The following is a 19,504-nucleotide window of genomic DNA, read 5'->3' as shown; positions in this document are numbered from 1 at the left end:
TTTATAAATTGAGCATGACAATCTTCACCAAAATTATCTTTACTCAAGGCTAGAATTGGACCTTGCAAAAACGATTAGCCTGTCAAACAGCTAAATGTTTTCTGCGAGGTTATAGCGACAAAACACCAGTAAAATCAGTGGCGAAAGATAGCCTTATCATTTTACAACTTTATATAAAACAAACAGTTAGGTACCTCTTTGGACCCCCCTTTTGTAACACAAATGTATTTAGGAATATGCATCATCCACATGACAAGAAGACACAATAAGTTAAAGCTAGGACCCACATTAAGGTTGTATTATCTCAAACAGCTTTACAAGTAATGAAATTACCACAAAACAACTGACAACAATATGGCTTTTGGGGCCACTGTGGGTCACGGCCCAAGGGTAGCTGCCCATTTTTAGCCTTTTCGTAATCCATAAAACAGCCAATAGCCTAACCAGCCCACCACAGCCTAAGCTAGAAACTTTCAGGTGGTTTTAAATCGCTGCAGGGTTTATTATTATCCGCTTTAAGAAATCAACAAAGCCATGGGATTACTGCCACCAACATCACACCCAACCTGCCTTGTTTTTCAAAGTAACTTCCTGGCTGTTTCTGCTAATGCTCCAAACAAAAGTTGGACAAGTAAAGGCAGGGTTATTATTTTGTCCTCTCTGACTCATGCTGTGTGTACAGGCTTATCACTGTGCACAGTCAATCATTCAGATGGCTAGATTAGAAACTCTGACACATATCCTGATTGTCCCTTTTAAAACAAACATAGGCTTGCCTGCTCCTTCCTGTCACCCTGTGTTTTCTCAAACATACAATCAAGCACACTTGAGACAGTTACATTTTCAAAGTTTTTTTTGTTCAGTTTGGTTTCAAAATAAAGATCACACAATTGTTTAGAGACAATCTACAACAGGAGTTACAAAAAATAGTTGCCCAGGCAATAAGCATACACAGGTTCTGTTAACTATACACATATGGTTACAGGTGTGCTCGTAGTAAATATACACAAGGCTGCTCCAAATGTACACCGCACTGTGGCGGGCTGCCTCTCTCACCCAAAAGGACATAGACAGTATGATACAGCACTTACAGCACTAGAGAAATGCCAAAAAAACACAAGAATCTCCTCTGTACAATCCATGGGTTTACCACTCTGAAAACAGTCATGAGTAATAGAGGGGTTGGGGGGGGCGGGGGAGGTTAAATGAGTAAAAGTTATTTCTCCCACCCAGCCAGTATACCCATACACATGACACATTTCATGGGGTAAAGCATTCCTATAAAAAGATCTTAAAAAAAGGTCAAAAACAAAAAACCTTCAACATAAACCAGAAGACACCACTAAGTCTAACAGAACGTGTCCAATTGGAAGTCAGTGGGAGATCGACGTCTTAAGTTAAGCAGTGACAAGATAAAGATAAAACCAAGCGTGGCGAATCTTTGTACAAGTACTACGCTGTATAGAAAGGGCTTTTCAAAACAAAAAATTTGATATTACAATTTACAATATACAACAACTCATATGTCACAACCAAGGAGGTAAGAATATACACTGAAATGCACAGGGTTTTTTTTCTAAGATTTTTCAGAGTGAGATTTTTTCCATTTTTCTTCTCATACCAAAAAGGGTGGTAAAGCACTTTTACATTACAAGGGTTTACAAATGTACAATTATACAGTCAGAAGTATGTGGTCACTACTAGGATACATTATAGATACAGATTCAACATCAAAAACCAGAAAAACTACAAAGTTTTATATATATATTTATATATATATATGCAAAGGTCTACACCAAGTATACACGTTATATTTATAGAAGCAAGACCAGAAAACGAATCTCCCATGCTAAATGATCTGTCTGCTGGTTAGCTAATGGCATGTGTGTATTCTTCTATGATTCTGTGACGTCTGACAAATTAAATACTAGTTCCACCTCATAGTGGTAAATAGCTAGGATGGGAAGAGGAGGGGATACTAGGATTGTGTGTGCAGCAGTAGCAAAAAGTGAAATGACTTCAGTTTATCAGAAAAGAGGAAATGAAAGGAAAAACACAAAAAAGGAGGGAGCGGAGCGATTAGTGAACAGGTCTCACCTCTCTCTCTACTCCGTCCTCCTCCTCTCCCTCCCCAAGTACAGTGGGCCTGGGATCGGGTGGGGGAGGGGCAAACAAATCTGACAAAAAACTAAGGCTGCCTGTAGCAACAGGCTCCTCCCGAAGGGGTTGTCATGGAAACAAGGGGTACTCAACGTCCTTGGCGAGTAGGATTTGCAGGGGGAAAGTGGGCATGATGTCCTCTGTAGGGTCAGACAGGGACATGAGGGTGGGGCTGGTAGACATGACAGCTTAAGGAGGCGGAGGTAAAGGGTGGGGGGTAGAAGTAGATCATGTCGTAGACTTGATTATGTCAGGCTGGGGGGAGGGGGTTACATGATGCCATTGGGAGGGCCACAGAGAGGACCCAGGTCAACGCCATTCTTCATGTAGTACTTCTCCAGCTTGGCCAAGATGTGTTTTCCATACGTGTACTTCCTCAGGGTGGAAATGTGAGGCCGGATCTGCACAGAGACAAAAAAACTAGATCTGTCAAACAATTCATCTTTTCTTAATCGCTGAATTTCTATAGTTAATCGCGATTAATCGCATGTTTTATCACATGATTAAAATTCTATTATGTTGCATTTCAGAACTGTTTTGAATTACATATTAACAATGGAAAGCAATTCTTACCAGTGTATCTTGATTAATCAAATTAATGCAAAGAAAGTTACTTTATGAACTTGACTTTAAGATTTGTATTTGTTTATTATTTCACCCATTTCGCAAGAGCTGTGGTAATTTTTTTGGATTTGGTTTCATCCACAGGTCGGCAAGTAGCACTCTCCAAAATACTGCTTTGCCTGAGCCTGCTAGCATCAACCTGAGTCACGTTAACCGTACTATGCTTAGCTCGTAGGTGGTAGATCAAGCTTGACGTGCTACGGTGATAGTTTAATTCGGCTTTACACAATGTGCATATGGCTTCCGACTTGTCTACTGAGGCGTCCGGGAGATTTGGAAAATAAAAAGCGCCATTCAGGATTTCATTGCTGCTGTCTTTCTCCATCATGCCTGCAGCCTTCAGCAGCAGGATGTGTTACGAGGAAGTATGGCAGCTTGATGATAAGTAACGGTGCGGCAAGAGGCCGTAGATTCTAGTGATTTTAGAACAGCTAAGGGGCGTTGTTAGGCACGACGCGAAGCCGAGTGAAGTGTAAAACAAATTAATAAATGGCGGCATGTGATTAAAAAAAATGAACGCATTATGCTTGGCCCTTAATCGCATCGCGATTAACGCGTTAATGCTGACAGTCCTAAAAAACAAAAAAAACATGTGTTGCACATGTTCAAATTGGATATGGGCAGTGAGCACTTCCAAAACCCCTTTTTTTAGGGCTTCCGTGGCTCCAAATATGAAAAAATAATAATTGCAGAACAACAATGGCATTGTATTTGCCTACACATGAATGAAAGAGTTGAATATATACAGTATATATCCATAATACAATCGATTATGTTCTAAACCCTTTAATCACACATATACGGTCTTTTGATTGCTTTGAAGGGAAAATATTGTAAATAAGACATTAATTGTAACATTGCAAGCCTGAAAGCTCCTCTCCTTACTAAACCTTTCCATTAAAAACAAAAGAGAAATAGCTGACCAGGTCAATACAGTATCACCCTGTGTGCCACATCTGTCTAGTGCAAGACTTCAGTTTCTACCACCAAAATAATAACATTGGCCTGGAAGAAGTTTGAAACAACCTCCAGTATCCCAGAATTTTGATGGGACGCATACAACAACCTCCCACCTACCTTGTGCATTACGATCTTGCGCTGGGAGGGCTCGGCCACATCGATCATCTTCTGCACCACATAGTTGGCGTACTGGTCCTTCATCATGGTGTATAAGGCACTGTGTGGGCCCTCAGTCAGGCTGCACACCTCTTCTATCAGCACTGCCCGTTCTGCCCGTGATGCATGGGTCACACACTTCTCCACCACATTACTAGAGAAAAGAAGGGAGGGATGAGCATGAAGGTACATTTAAAAAAGAGAAAGTCTGGCCGCAATTGTGGAGAAACAAAAGAAACCTGTTTTAAAAGAGGAGGGAAGATGAAACCGAAACCTTGTATTTACGTTCTGGAATTTACCTTGCAAACTTGTGCTGGCTGAGTCCCAGGACATTGCCTCTGATCTCAGCCACTATCTTGCTCTTATCCTCAGCTCGGCCGTGCTCCAAAACGTGCTGGATCACATAGTTGCCGTACTGGTCCTAAATAAAACAAACCACACAGAAACATTACCTAAAACGTGAGGACACCAGCTGGTGCTTCTGACGTCACATCAAACACGCATCCAACTTCAAAAATCTGGACTGAGAGACGCTTTATGCAGTGTCACTATCCTGAAAAACATAACTGGCAGAAGACGAAAGAAGGCAGCGAGTGCTAGTTTGTGTGTGTTACCTGCACAAGCTGTTCTGTGTGTTGATGGAGCTCCTCCAGTATAGGCAGCGTCTGTTCAGGAAGGCAGTGTTCAAGAATGCGCTGGATGACTCGGCAGCCATAAGGATGAGTGGAGAGGGCAAAGACCTGAGAGACGCACATAATTACACGCGTTTACTTATTCAACACATACACCAAATGGTCCTGTTGCTCTGAGTTGAATACGGCACTAATTTACCTTGGTTTAAACCGGTTTCCCTAAAAGGCACAGAAAGTCCCTTGGATTACAGCAAAAAACCTATCATAGGCATACTTTCACACACACACTGACCACCCCTGCAGGGAAGGTGAAGGCAAATTCCTCTCATGCTTTCAGCTACACAAACAAATCTGAGCCACCGTGTAAAAAGCATGCAGTTACACAACATGCAAATGTGTGAGAAGCAAAAACACTCACATCAGTGAGATTAACTGTCAGAGCATCCTGACATCCTGGCTCCTCAAAACTGAAACCTTTCATTAGTATCTTACAAAAGGCACATGCATGGACACAAAACCCTTCTTTTAACACTTTATGCTAATGTGACATTTAGCTGGCGGATGGAAGATGTTGCCACTGGGCTGAGGTTTCTGTTGCCGTAGCAACGTACTATGTCCCTGGAAAGGACTGAGTACATGTGTCTATGTACTTTGGTGGTTACAATATGCTTGCTGCCTTAAGGCAGCGACAGTGTATGCGTGCACACAAGTAAGAGAGAGTGTGTGTGTGTGTGTGTGTGTGTGTGTGTGTGTGTGTCAGCCAAGCACTGGCAGGCCTCAGTGATCGAATGTGAAAATATATTGCGAGTGTGCGCTCACAGAGGGGACCCACCTGTCCCTTAAAGGCGTCTATGATGAAGTGCAGCGCGTGAGGCTGGACACACTCGATACACTTCTGCACCACGTGGTTACCGTTCTGGTCCTTCACACACTTCAACACATGGCCGTCCAGCTCCCGCACCATCTCACTCTGCAGGGAGGAGGACAGAGGTAAAGAAGAGGGAGAGCAGAGCAAGAGGCAGAGTGTGGAGAAGGGCATGTAATTGTTTGTGAGAAATCAAATATTGCCTGAAAGCATTTTCCTCCATTTCTCACAGTGGCTCACAGCCCAACAAATAACATTGGGCTTCGAACAGTTGCCCTGGAGAAATCTCTCTCACACACACACACACACACACACTTTTCACAACTTTTCTTTCCCCAAAACAACTGAATTTAAGCACAATTACTTCCTGTTGATGAACACCTGCAGTTCAACATTTGCATATAAACTGTGGTATCATTAGCCTCATTCATCGTTGATGACAGAATGCCTGCAAGGAACCTGCTGCTCCACGAGGCAGCTCCAACATAAAACCAATAATGTAGATGAAAAATGCCGTTTCAGAGTGAGGAGCGCACTTCTTTATCAATGCAGTATTCTGCTACATAAACAGAAATTAGTGATCCATGAGCAATGCACCCTCATTCACGACTGAAATATGAGTACATGGATAGTAGCTATGCTTTACAATTGGAACACTTCAAAAAGGATATTTAGCCAAGTAACAAGCCAAAATCACAGCAGGGTTATGGCAGGAAAGGTTCAATTAAGGTAATTTTAGTACAAAGGCACAGTCTGTTTCCATTGTTTATATTTCATACAGTGCAAAGAGAACTAGTGTACTTACAATGACCTGTTGATCAGAGGGGATGAACTCCAGAGCTTTCTGAATGACCCTGCAGCCGTACATCTGCAAGGCCAGAGACAGCACATGACCTCGGATCCTCTCTGCCAGAGCCAGCTTCTGGTCCAGGCTGCCGAACTGAAACAAATACACACACCCAAAATAAGCCTGTAAATCCTCTAATCCATTTGATAATACACAACACAATACCAGATACATTACACAGCCACACAGGCAGGGTCCGACATTAACACTCGCCAGTCACCAAATGCGGGTACATTTTCTGTTTGGCGAGTAAATCTCAGAGGGCTATCCACCACATGACAAGTAAATGTTTGTACCAAAATAGTCTTCAATTTGGTGAAGGTGCAGCTATGTTCTTCTGCGGTTTGCATTCCAGAACGTCGCGGGGGCGGGCCGACACAGACACAGACACACACACACACACGTCTGAGGGGCATTTGTGTGTGCATGTACACACGCACATTAACTAGCTAGTAAGTGGCAATTTTTTAGCCTGGATGCCAGCCGAACTTAGCCCCGCCCACAACATTTGAGGTCGGGAGGTCTATCCAATTGAGCGCAGAGGCATTTTCTTTCCTGGTTCGGCTGAAACACGCCCCATAGTCACAGCCCAATGGAGCAGTATCTGACTCATATTCTGACTAGAATCTGAGTATGACGACATCAGGCTAGCAATTTTTGGCAGCCAGCCTTCCAAAAGAAAGCACAATGAAATTAAATGTCAACCGATCATTAACCTTTGACCGACAAGCATGAAACAGAGTCTCAGTTCACCCGTCCGGGAGGCTCCGACACATTTTCCGCACTCCGTGTCCGGACAGCTGTAGACTTGTACCGGTGTTAATGTTCTGTGCATTGTCGGACACACAGCCACTTTCCTGAAACCGCTTGCGGGACCGTATGTCCGAGCCTGTCTCCACCTGCAGGTTGTCAGCGGTGTGCCTGCCTGGTATACTCTCGGACGGCCGATTTAACTCACTGGTGCTCATTGATATAGTTGTGTATGTGTCACGTAGCTCTCCACAAGCAGGAAAAAAAGAAAAGCTTAAAACGCAACTTGTTCATTCAAAGTTAGGACTAGCAAGTTAATTTGCAATTTACTTACCTATCCCTACCAGCAGGACTTGCAACCCCAACCATAAATGCTTGTTATGTAGACCTAAATTACAAAAAACCTTCAATTTAATATTTTGGGGGATTAAAAATATGCTTGGCCAGTGAATTTTTTCATCTACCTGCCAACTTGGCCGGTAAGTCAAAAAGTTAATTTTGGATACTGCACACAGGCCACAAAGCAGATAAAACTCAGGTGCAGTATTAGAGAATCACTGACTGAGATGTCCCCATTAATTCAATCTCGGCGACTCAAATTAACTTTTTTACACCTTGATGACAAGGACTTGAATTTTCATACACACCTCAAAGAACTTCTGGATGACATAATTTCCAAAGACGTCCACCATGAGCTGGTAGGCTGCCTGCAGTATCTCACTGAAGACAAGCTGGCGCTCCGCTGAACTGGCTCGCTCCAATTTCAACTGGATAAACCTGTTAGAGACAGAGAGAATAAGCATTATATTAACCACAGATACCTCTTCTTTTGTTATTCTTCAATTTCGTTTTCAATTTCGTGAAAGAGGCAAAGCAGCGGGTGTGGGAGAAGTTCAGAGAAGACATGGAGAAGGACTTTCGGTCGGCACCAAGGTGCTTCTGGAAAACCGTTCCCCACCTACGCCCTCTATGGTAGAGGCAGAGCTGGAGGATGATGGGGGATTGTCGTCAATTTCCCTGGTGGAAGTCGCTGAGGTAGTTAAACAACTCCACAGTGGCAAAGCCCCAGGGATTGATGAGATCCGTCCAGAAATGCTTAAAGCTCTGGGTGTGGAGGGGTTGTCTTGGTTGACACACCTCTTCAACATTGCGTCGAAGTCTGGGACGGTGCCTAAGGAGTGGCAGACCCGGGGTGGTGGTTCCCCTGTTCAAAAAGGGGGACCAGAGGGTGAGTGCCAATTACAGGGATATCACACTTCTCAGCCTCCCCGGTAAAGTCTACTCCAAGGTGCTGGAAAGGAGGGTTCGGCCGATAGTCGAACCTCGGGTTGATCAGATCTTCACTCTTGCAAGGATCCTGGAGGGAGCCCAACCGGTCTACATGTGCTTTGTCGATCTGGAGAAGGCTTATGACCGGGTCCCCCGGGAGATGCTGTGGGAGTATGGGGTGAGGGAGTCCCTTCTCAGGGCCATCCAATCTTTGTACGACCAAAGCGAGAGCTGTGTCCGGGTTCTCGGCAGTAAGTCGGACTTGTTTCAGGTGAGGGTTGGCCTCCGCCAGGGCTGCGCTTTGTCACCAATCCTGTTTATAGTATTTATGGACAGGATATCAAGGCGTAGTCGGGGTGGGGAGGGGTTGCAGTTCAGTGGGCTGGGGATCTAATCGCTGCTCTTTGCAGATGATGTGGTCCCGATGGCATCATCGGCCTGTGACCTTCAGCACTCACTGGATCGGTTCACAGACGAGTGTGAAGCGGCTGGGATGAGGATCAGCACCTCTAAATCGGAGGCCATGGTTCTCAGCAGGAAACCAATGGAGTGCCTACTCCAGGTAGGGAATGAGTCCTTACCCCAAGTGAAGGAGTTTAAATACCTTGGGGTCTTGTTCGCGAGTGAGACAATGGAGCGGGAGATTGGTCGGCGAATCGGCGCAGCGGGTGCAGTATTACAGCACAGTCATCCGTGAGGAGCTCGGAGTAGAGCCGCTGCTCCTTCGCGTCGAAAGGAGCCAGTTGAGGTGGTTCGGGCATTTGGTAAGGATGCTCCCTGGGCGCCTCCCTAGGGAGGTGTTCCAGGCAAGTTTGGGGTCCCCTGCTGGAGCTGCTCCCCCCGCGACCCGATACCGGATAAGCGGACGAAGATAGATGGATGGATGATGCCACTTTTAATGAATAACGTAAACGCTTCGTGGCATAAGCACTGTCTGTGGGAATAAGCCACAACGGTAGCGAGCTAACAATAGCCATGTCAGCTCATGTTAGCACTAATACTTTGGGAACATCTGCAAGGATAGATTAAATTACTTAGTTTGTCACTGACCGTTGCCTAACGTTACCACGTTCACACAAACTACAACACCAAGGAATGAATGAATAAAAAAAAAAAAAATATATATATATATATATATATATATATATATATATATATATATATATATATATATATATATATATATATATATATATATATATATACACACACACACACACACTATATAGGTAGCGTTACATGGACGTAGGAAAATTAAGACCTGTCTAAAATTAATGTAGGACCTAGACACAATATTTCAGCTAATTTAAAGACTTTTTAAAGCCTTCAATTGTGATTTAAAGACTTTTTAAGACCCCGCGGAAACCCTACTGCATGCTCTGAAACCCTCTACACTTCTGATACTCACGTGACCATACGTGGCCCACACGCTAATGCCTAAACAGACTGACTGGGGCGCTTACGAGGGGCGCTTAATACATCCATGGGGAGCACAATTCATAGGGCAGATTGAGTGTAGATTCAACACACAACTATAAATCAGGCATTAGTGAGGGCGAGAACGGCAGGCGAGTGAGTGACGTCAGAGTGGTGAAGCGAGGAGAGCTACCGTGAGCGGTGTCGGATTTAGCGTAGCGGCTGTGTGAGGGAAAAGTGAGAGGAAAAAGAGGTAGCAAAGATGATGTAAAGGGAGTGTAAAGGGAGTGCACACAAAGTGTCAAGCATACAGCACACCTTTCTGTTTATGTAATCACACAGTGTGACATCGTGATTGTGATTAGCAATATGTAACTTTTCTGCATTAAAATGTCTAAAAACGACCATAGCTAGGTTATATATTTTTTTGAGTTGTGTAGTTACACTACGTGTACCTGCTGCCGTGCTGGTCCTGGCTGAACTCCATGATGTGGCCAGCGATGTCTCTGAGCTGCAGGTTGGGGTAGCGGTTGTTCCTGAAGTCCTCCAGCAGGCGGCTACGGCCTGACGGCATCACGTCTGACATGCCGTATCGTAGCCTTGACGACGGGAACAGCTGACTGCTGGGTGAAAAGAGGGAGGAGCCTGAGCTGGCTGCGCTGCGGTACTTGGCCTCTGCTCCTGGAGCTGCAGAGATGAAACGTCCACTGCCATTGGTCAGGCCTCCTGTGTGGTCAGAGAGAATAGGGAGGTGATTGTTAGAACTGGTACTGTTCAAACTCTGAGTCTAATAGTCCAAGCACTGGGATTAGAGGAAACCTGAGATACAGGGCCTGAACCAAAAAAGCAAGACCATGGATTATTCTTTAATTGATGACACTGCAGTACTAAAATTCTGAGATCATGAAAATTGCATTATAGCTATGCAGCACAGAAACATAGCACTGGATGGCAGCACTGCCTCAAATATTGAGCTGGCCTACATTAAGAATTATTATCCTTTAATGTTTTCAACAGCATTAGATTGTGTTGTTTGACATTGAGTCTAACCTGTGTATTTAAAAGTCAAATGCATTGTAAAAATTCTCAAGCAACATCTGTGCCAGGTGGTAGCTAAACACTTGTCTTTGGTTTTGTTGCTGGTGGACGGGCTTGATTTGTAACCTGGTGATATTTATAAATATTCTAGTTAGTGTCTGTACACACTGTAATTGAGGATGTCAGAGATCAGTTTCCTCCTTTCAAAAGCAGCTATTTACTACAGTTCATATCTGTATAGTATGACACCTTTAAAGACTTAAAATAGCTAAAGCCAGGTAATCTATCAGAGTAATTATAAAGCCTCGACTTGGCTCCGTCAGTTTGATTGTTGTTTCATCACACTCAAGTGTTTGTATTACACTTTACTCTGTCAACTGCCAATCATGGAAAACACACAAGCAGCAACAAAATTACTCGTAATTACTCCCTGAAAACATGCTGCCTAAAAAAATGGAACAGACGTTGATTTCGAGGTAGGTAGGACACATTTAGTACCAAAACAATGTGTAAATGTTAACATCTAATTACATACATCTGACATTACAAAATCAATGTAGATATGTGAACAATACATTTCTTGGCTATGAGACTAGGGCATCTACAAAAATGTCCCGTTTAGGCCTAGTACTTAAGAGTATGCATGTGACAGATCCATACGTTAAGCCAAGGTTTTTTCTGCATAGAGAAAGTTTTGGCAACCCCCCAAAGAGGTTTTTAGCCAGCACCAAAGGAAAATCACGTGGGCCAAAACGTCCGATTTTGAGCAGCCAGCCTCCCTCTCATCCAGAGCCCTTACTTGAACAACGCTTCGCTGCTGCTTTCTGTCTGCGCGGCAGGCTGCGCTGCTGTCTGTCAGTATTTAATTGAGACAGTTTTATTACATGTGAAAGGTCTTTAATTTGCGTTAATTAGGCTAGTAGTCCAATTCCACGTTTTGGTACAGTTGGTTTAAACACCTGATGCGAGCCGTACGGTAGTAGGCATGAAAACCACAGTTGCAACCGCTTTATTGGCATTGCCCTGATTCCATGAACAAGCTGTAGAGGCTGCGGCGTCCTGCTCCGTCTCTCTGCTGAGCCCCATTCACGTAACAGCAACAGTTAAACGGTATTACACACTATGATGGTTACATTTGCAATTCATACTAATCAAATGAACTGGACTTTGTGGTCAAGTGTGATCGGATGCAAAATCCCCCTGCATTATAGTCCATTACATTTTAAATTGTTACCTGGCACCAGAATTTTGTGTTTTCTGTGACATACATGTTTTTACCATAAGTTTGTGCCTACAAATGTATCAGAATGCAGGAAAAAAAAGTCTTTAAAGCTCAAAATTTCCTGGGGAAGGACCCCCCACATCCCCCGGTTAATATGTGTCCCCCTTCAAAGGCCCATTCTCAGCCAGGAACCTAGGAGTCAATATGCTAATTGATAGTCATAGATGGTACATTCTGGCATGTAACACATAGCACTAGCTTTGTGTTTGGCAAAAGAGCACCATTTCCAGAGTCACAAAGTAGCTATTTAAGTGGCATTACTGTGAAACAAAACACAATCAACCATGGTAATCTCAATCACTTGAATCAAAGACACTTACCAAGATTGAGGTTGGATGAGGAGCTGTGATTGGACAGGGAAGGTGGGGGTGTTAGGGAATGGGAGGGGCCCTGGTTGGGAAGGGGCATGCCCACAGGGCCAGGTGAAGGACTGAAGCCCAAGGTGCCATTATAGAAGCCTCCATGGCCAATCGGAGTGAGGCTGGAGGGCGTGCGTTTGTACAGCTCATTGTTGCCCGTCAGGGAGTCCCGCCTGGAACCACTGCCACCACTTGAGTTGGCCACTAGAGGGAGACAAAGATATAAATAAGATCAAGGTAGCTTGAGGAATAGCGCATTGTTACTCTTCTGTTCTTGTATTTGTTTAATCATTAAGCTGGAGTGAGGAACTTTTGTCTACCCCCTCTGGCAGTGAGAGTAATTACACAAACACCGTTGAAGTGCTTAAGAAAAGCAGTGGGATTTATAATAACCAGGTTTCGTTGTGGTCTCTCCCCCTTTCTGCCCGTTAAGGTATTGGGTAATACAGGTAGACCAACACAATGTGTAACCAATCAAAAAGCCAGAATAAGCAGCTACGCTGTGAAGAACTGTGAGTGAGTGAGCAAGGTTGGTTGCAGCACTTTGTATACTGCTCATCGCTTTGTGGAGTTAATAAACTACTTGTTAGGAGTACAAATGAACTGTATCGGTGCAGCAGCGTTGGAATGACGCCACAGACACCACAACTCCGGTATACTGAGAAATACAGAGAGCTTTCCCTGGCAGTAAAAGGCTTACCCAGCATTTTTTAAACTTGTTTGGCAAATGCTTGAATGTAACAGATTTGCATTTATATGTAAAAGTTCCACACTTTAACAGCTACATTTTATGCACACCACAACGCCACTTACATTTTATCTAAAACTATAGACCCCAAAAAACTTCAGCTGACCACTGACACTCTCCAGTAGACTGTATGGTATTGTACTGTATTCCTACCTGCAGTGCCAAAGCCTCCCAGCGTGGCCCCCAGTGTGGCACCGAGGGAGGAGGAGGCTTGCTGGCTAAAGCCCAAGGAGGCAGAACCTGGTCCGGGCTGGCCGGAGCCCTGTGAGAAAAGAGAGGAACTCTGGGAGGAGGAGCTGAGGGAGGAGGATCCGTAGAAGGAGCTTCCGCCCAGAGCGCCACCAGGGCCACCCTGCTGCTGAGCCTGCTGGGACGTCATGGCACGAAATGGACCATTGGCCCCACCGCCTAGACCACCATTGGCGCCACCTGCAGAGGCTGCTGCTGCTGCAACTGGAGGGACAGACAACAGAATAAGTGATTTCACAGGTTTCCCTTCTGGCCCACCAAAGTGTTCATTCTAACAACTTCCAAAAGATCATATAACCATTAAATACTCGTACTAACTTAATTTAATTGATGACCAAGTGCTGCAAAGATTTGTAAGTAGATGGAGTACATTTAGGGAGACTTTTTTTTATACCATAACCAACACTTTTTGCATCATCTCTAATATTAATGTAAACCCACATCCCCCCATACTAGTGTCTACATTCACATTAACACCAACTCATGGAACTCCTTGTAGAAATCCAGACTTGAAAATACAGTCTCGTAATCTCTTAATTGCATGTTCTGCATGGATATGACATTCAGAACATGTTTTTAAAGACCATGGTGTGCAATCTGTTGTTTGTGTACACTACATCCTCCTTTGTCCTGTTGGTAGGAGTGAACAGAGACAGGCCAGACCTTTGAGACTTTGCATGCATTGCTGTCTTACCTGCTTGTGCTGCGGAAGGAGATATGATGACGGAGGCAGGGGCCATGAGGCGGACAGGGCCACTCCTACCTCCAGTGTTGACCACCAGGGCCCCCGTCTGATCATAGTAGGCTGCAGGGGCCAGGACCGGGTAGCCTGAGAAAGAGACAACAACAAAGGAAGATTCAGAGTGTACCTAAATGTATTTTTAGCATTTCCTTTCTTTCATGTAGCAATAGGCAGTGGTGGGTAATTTTAGTTGTCCCTGACTGAACAGACTAAATAGTTTTATAACTTAAATATCTGGAAAATTGTGCAGTATTAGCAAATGCAATTGGATTTTATTCATTTAGAGTTTTATAATAAAAAAAATATATATATAAAAAAAAATAATAATAAAACCAGTTTTGCAGAGTGTCACACTCACCAGGGACTCCTGCTGCTAACCCCTGTCCAAAGGCAAGGGCTGAGTTGACTGCTGCTGCTGCAACCAGCTGGTCATTCTGCTGACTCTGTTGACCTTGGCTGGGGGTCAAAGGTCGCTGGTTGCCCCCACCACGCATCACCTTTACAAAAGGGAGAAAAACAAGAGATATTTGAATCATCATCAATATTCAAACCAATACAAAAATGGTGCTCCAAAATCTGTTACAAAGCAGAGAACCTGCAGTGTGCTGTAGAATTAACTTTCTATCATGTTCACATTTTCGTCTAGTTAAGTTAATTTCTAAAACAATATGCCCACACACAGAGACACAAATGGTAGCACGGAATAAAGAGCCAGGATATAGCAAATTCCCTTTTATTAGCATAAGCATATATGAGGAAAGCAGGAGTAAATAAACAGTTGGATGAAACATTTCCTGCTGGTTGGTTTATTACCTACACAGGCTGAAAAGGGTTTTCTGCTCATAGATCGAAGACTAGCAGCAGTAACACTGAATTAGGGTTGCCCGATATTGACAAAATGTGATATTGCGATATCAATTATGAATATTATATTCAATATATTGCGATAACTATATTGAGTCGATATATCTTGCACCCCTACACTGAATGCACATTTCATCTGGCAAACGGAAACATCTTGACCCACGCAATCAGCATGACAGTTTTTTGGCAAGCAGCCGACTGACCTGCTGTTGGTTCTGCTGGCCCTGGTTTGCAGCCTGCTGATTAGCCGAGTTGTTGGCTGCAGCAGCCTGCTGCTGGAAAAGGTTGGCAGGATAGACCCCCCAGGGGGTCACACCGTAGTACTGAGGAGGCATCACTGCCGGACCTAGACGCAAATAAATACACAAAATACAGGTGAGCGAGGAAGACTGTGTGTGTCTGTGTCTATCCTTAATGTGTAAAATTAATGAACATAAGTGTTTCTAAATCCTTCTAACAGCATCTTAATGGAGCTCAGATTCCATTTAAAAACACACGTCTCACCAAGTGTAGCAGCTGCTGCTAGTCCGGCTGCGTAGGGGTCTGTCCCTGGTGGAGCAGCACTGATGATGTAAGGATTGGGCACAAAAGCTGGGGCCAGACCTGTGAGCACATGGAAAAGGTGACCCAGGGCCAAAAGGTTTTACACATGATAACTACTTACCTACTCGGGTACTGTAATTAAGATTCTAGATACTAATTTAAAAAAAATTAAGCTCTCCAGATTTGTTAGGTTAGCACATGACCAAGATGTTTTTGAGATCATCTTTAGGCTTGTTAAGCATTACTTGCCTTTTGGTAAACCTAAGAATTATTAACCCAGCATTAACTAGTTACAACAGGGCTGCAACAACATGTAGTTTCTTGCAACTTCTATGTTCTTTTGCTCCAAAATTTAAAACTAGAAATTTCATCACCCACTGAGTAACTGGTATTGACCTACTGGAGAAACATCATATGCAATTCCTGGATGGAGTCTTACTTTTGGTCTGACATTTAAGGTGAAGCTAGATTAATAGATTATATATAGTATTACTCCAATGAATGGCTTAGATAACATGATATTGACATTCAGTCCTCCTGCTCATTTGTCCATGCATGCATACATACACACACTCTCTCTCTTACCAATGTGAGGCTGTTGTGCTGCTGCCAAGGCATACTGCTGTTGCTGGGCTGCTGTTAACTGCTGCACTGCTAGGGCATTGTTTCTCTGGAACAGCTGCTAACAGCACATCAACAGGTGAATCACATTTTAATCTCATGCAGAGTTAATGACAAATGTTTATGTATGACTCCCTGCCTGTTCCTCTTACCTGCTGCTGGTTGGCGTAATCGAATAAGCCCACGGTGGGCGCAGAGTCCATGGTCATCTGGGAGTTGTAGTCAAACTGAAGCGGCTCCATCACTGACTCCATGGGGTCCATGGTGACACCACCTTGTTCAACACCAGAGAAGTCCTCAGGAGGTTTGGGGCCTCCACCACCTCCCAGGGGTGTCAGGCCATCACCACCTACACCCCCGGGACCCCCAAGCAGGTCGCCCTCAGGACCAGGGGCCGGCATGTTGCCTGGGGGACGACTGCAAGGGTGAGAAAGAAGGAGTTCTGTTTACATCTAAAATGCCAATTGTAACTCAAGAAGCATTTAAAGTTGTGAGTGGGTGTGTGCCTCTGTCACGCTGAGCCCTACCCGTACTCTTTGACATCGACGTCAAGGCCGTTCTGCACGGGCAGCCCATTAGGGTTGATGACGTCGTTAATGACATCAGCTTCAACTTCTGTCAACTCTTTCATTTTCTCTCCTTCAAACGATGCTTTTGGCTTGTCCCTCTTCTCCTCCTCCACCTCTCCATCTCTCTGTCCCTGTGTGATGGACAGAGACAAGACATAGATGAGCTGATAATCTAACAGTGACAGATGGCAAACACACAAAGACACAGGGGGGAAAGGACAGGCTGACGTGGACAATGTGAAAGACCTGTCCTTGTTTGATAATCACAGGCTAACAGAGGACAAACCGTGAGAGAAAAATGACAGATAGGGTGTCGAGTTTATCAAAAGACGTGATGCTGAAGTAGTTTCATGAAAAGTCAAGATTGTAACGATTAGAAAAATGGTAAAAGAGAAAGAAAATGGATTATAAGGAAATGTGAATATGTAATACAGAACACAGTTCAAGACTTACATAAGGTCCTTTTCGGAGGCATGAATCCAGTTTGTCAGCCGGCGAGGAGGAGAGGACGTACTCCACCATGCTAACTCCCAGCCCTCCACTCTCAGAGCGCGGTGACATCACCGAGCCCACCCCAACTTCACCACCGCCATGGAAACCTTGCCCTGGCCGACGAGACACCATGATTGGCTGAGACACCGAGTGATCTAACATGAAAAAAAGACGGACTGTTAAATTACATTCATGCACGGAGGGATATCAACCTTTGCTCCACAGGCATGTTGTTCAGGCATGAAACTAGGGATGGAACAGTTCAAGTAAAAAAATTGTTGTTATGTTCATGTTTCAAATTGTATGTTTTGTGTGTTCTGTTAAAATAAAAATGTTAATACAAAAAAATTAAGATTTGACAATGAAGAAGTGTTTATGTTCTTAGCCAGAATTTTGTTAAGGCAAACCGTTAACTTATTTTGCCAAACAAATAAAGAAAAGCATGTTGAAATTGGCAATGCCCCACCCCCCCGTCAGACTGTTTTTACTGAAAAGGTAAATACAGTCATGGTTACGATTCCAATGGATTGATACTTTTAACAAAAATACATCTTTTTTATTTGGCGTTCGCTGTAACTTTTGTGAATAGGTGTGTGACGAGATCTCGTCCCATGAGATATTAAAACGTGACGATATAGAAGGGCGATTTCACTTTGACATCAGCTTTCGATTCTGACAGGAATCTGAATATATGTTTTCCAACACCAGATAGTGATAATGGTTTCTCCATGTGCTTGTGAAACAAAACTGCCATGTTTCACAAACGACCCTGCATTAGTGACAGCCTACTGTCTGCCACCATATCACAAATGTAAGCCAGACTGGTATATACCTGAGGCACCCCATGCACTGTCCCTCCACTGGTCCAGAAAGATCCCTTTTGGTCCATCCTTCCCAGAGTCATCCGTCTCCCAGAACTTCTTACCAGTTAGCAGCTGCTACAAAGACATAGGAAAGCCGAGGAGAAATAGGAGGAAAGGGAAAAAACAAGGTAAAAAGGTTGCACAGATATTGAAAGCACATGGCCGAATGGGGAAAATAAAAAAAGCTCTATACATAAAGTGATTAGTTTGTATAACCGACCATCTGAGCAGAAGGGTCCTCAAATCCTACTAACATGATAACCTTCAGAATGTTGTTTGATTTGATTTTAGTGTTAAGCTGCCAGTGCTGCATTACAATTTCCAGTAATACACACATCTGGGGCCCATTTCAGGAAGGTTTAACAAACTGAGTCTAACCCTGAACTCTGAGTTGATTTACCCTGAGATGGGAAACTCTGAGTTTTTGGTTCCAGAACAGCTGATTTGAGTTGGTTTTATCAACTCAGAGTAGGTTCAGTCAGAGTTAAGCACGTGCACCACCACTATAAAAACGCAGCATGAATGGAGCCATGATACTACGATTCACCATGGTAACAACCACAAACAAACTGGTCGACGGAAATACTCATGAGCACATACAGCGAGTTTGAACATGTATTTTGTTAAAAAAGCAACACAGCGGCTGCTGTAAAAGAGAGAATTTGCATGGGAGAAAATTGCTGCTAGAGTAAATGCGCAAGTTCCAATATAGTGTATTAATATCATATTTAATCTTAAGTATAATACTACTGGTGAAATGGTACTGAACCTATAATCTATTTAATTTAGGTGCAATCCTGCAGGCGAAAAAGTCCTAGGCCTACTAATCCCATTCTGAGGCCTCAATATCATCTCCTGACGTATGTTTAACTCCCTGCAAAGTAGTACACCTTCTTCATCACCGGGATCGTCGACAAAAGGAAATGCCATGTTTTGAGAAATAAAACGTTTTATAGTCTGCCTAACATGGTTAATAAACCAACACTGTTTTTTTTATTCATGCAGATGACAACACTACGCTAAAATGCGCCTGATACAGACTGAATGAATGAATGAGGAAATGAAAGAATGTGTCAGAGGAAGGAGACTGAAAGAAACTCGAGGTTTCTTGAAGAAAACCTGCTCCCGACCAGGTTAGGTTCACAGGCTCAGTTACCATAGTAACTGACTGAGGTTAAGTTACCTCTCAGTCTGAAACGGGCTGGAGTTACCCCTCTCTCTCAGGTTTGATTAACCTCCCTTTCTGAAACAGAAAACCCAGAGTTTCCCTCATCTCAGGGTTAACAAACTCAAGAGTTTTCACTAAACCTGCTTTCTGAAACAGACCCCTGGTGGAGGTACTTTGATCCCTGACTGCAAGCCAAACAAACAAGTACAGGCTATTCTAACTGGATGAGTGAAGCAGAAACAAAATAGCACACTACCACAATTAAAGCCAGTTTCTAAGAGCAAACA

General features: G+C 43.8%; 1 protein-coding gene across 5 annotated transcripts in view; it reads right to left on the bottom strand.

The window, feature by feature from the left end:
- Positions 1 to 835: 835 nt before the first annotated feature.
- pum1 (pumilio RNA-binding family member 1) overlaps positions 836 to 19,504 on the bottom strand; it is a 28,274-nt gene continuing 9,605 nt past the window's right edge. The window contains exons 5-23 of one of the 5 annotated variants that reach the window (XM_078267000.1): positions 18,019 to 18,124; positions 17,148 to 17,341; positions 16,653 to 16,825; positions 16,278 to 16,542; positions 16,090 to 16,186; positions 15,466 to 15,564; positions 15,165 to 15,307; positions 14,456 to 14,594; positions 14,050 to 14,184; positions 13,260 to 13,559; positions 12,320 to 12,562; positions 10,135 to 10,405; positions 7,642 to 7,771; positions 6,203 to 6,337; positions 5,365 to 5,502; positions 4,515 to 4,640; positions 4,200 to 4,321; positions 3,862 to 4,054; positions 836 to 2,561 (exon numbers count right to left, since the gene is read on the bottom strand). In XM_078267000.1, the coding sequence (XP_078123126.1) occupies positions 2,430 to 2,561; positions 3,862 to 4,054; positions 4,200 to 4,321; positions 4,515 to 4,640; positions 5,365 to 5,502; positions 6,203 to 6,337; positions 7,642 to 7,771; positions 10,135 to 10,405; positions 12,320 to 12,562; positions 13,260 to 13,559; positions 14,050 to 14,184; positions 14,456 to 14,594; positions 15,165 to 15,307; positions 15,466 to 15,564; positions 16,090 to 16,186; positions 16,278 to 16,542; positions 16,653 to 16,825; positions 17,148 to 17,341; positions 18,019 to 18,124 (3,141 nt within the window). In that variant the 3' untranslated portion in view covers positions 836 to 2,429. The remainder of the gene's footprint in view (positions 2,562 to 3,861; positions 4,055 to 4,199; positions 4,322 to 4,514; positions 4,641 to 5,364; positions 5,503 to 6,202; positions 6,338 to 7,641; positions 7,772 to 10,134; positions 10,406 to 12,319; positions 12,563 to 13,259; positions 13,560 to 14,049; positions 14,185 to 14,455; positions 14,595 to 15,164; positions 15,308 to 15,465; positions 15,565 to 16,089; positions 16,187 to 16,277; positions 16,543 to 16,652; positions 16,826 to 17,147; positions 17,342 to 18,018; positions 18,125 to 19,504) is intronic. The other 4 variants (XM_078267001.1, XM_078267003.1, XM_078267002.1 and 1 more) reach the window with 4 other exon arrangements.

This window comes from Sander vitreus, chromosome 14 (assembly GCF_031162955.1).
Source record: "Sander vitreus isolate 19-12246 chromosome 14, sanVit1, whole genome shotgun sequence".
In the NCBI taxonomy this organism is placed as follows: Eukaryota; Metazoa; Chordata; class Actinopteri; order Perciformes; family Percidae; genus Sander; species Sander vitreus.
Note: the sequence above shows the minus strand (reverse complement) of the source record. Positions and strands in the feature narration are given on the sequence as shown.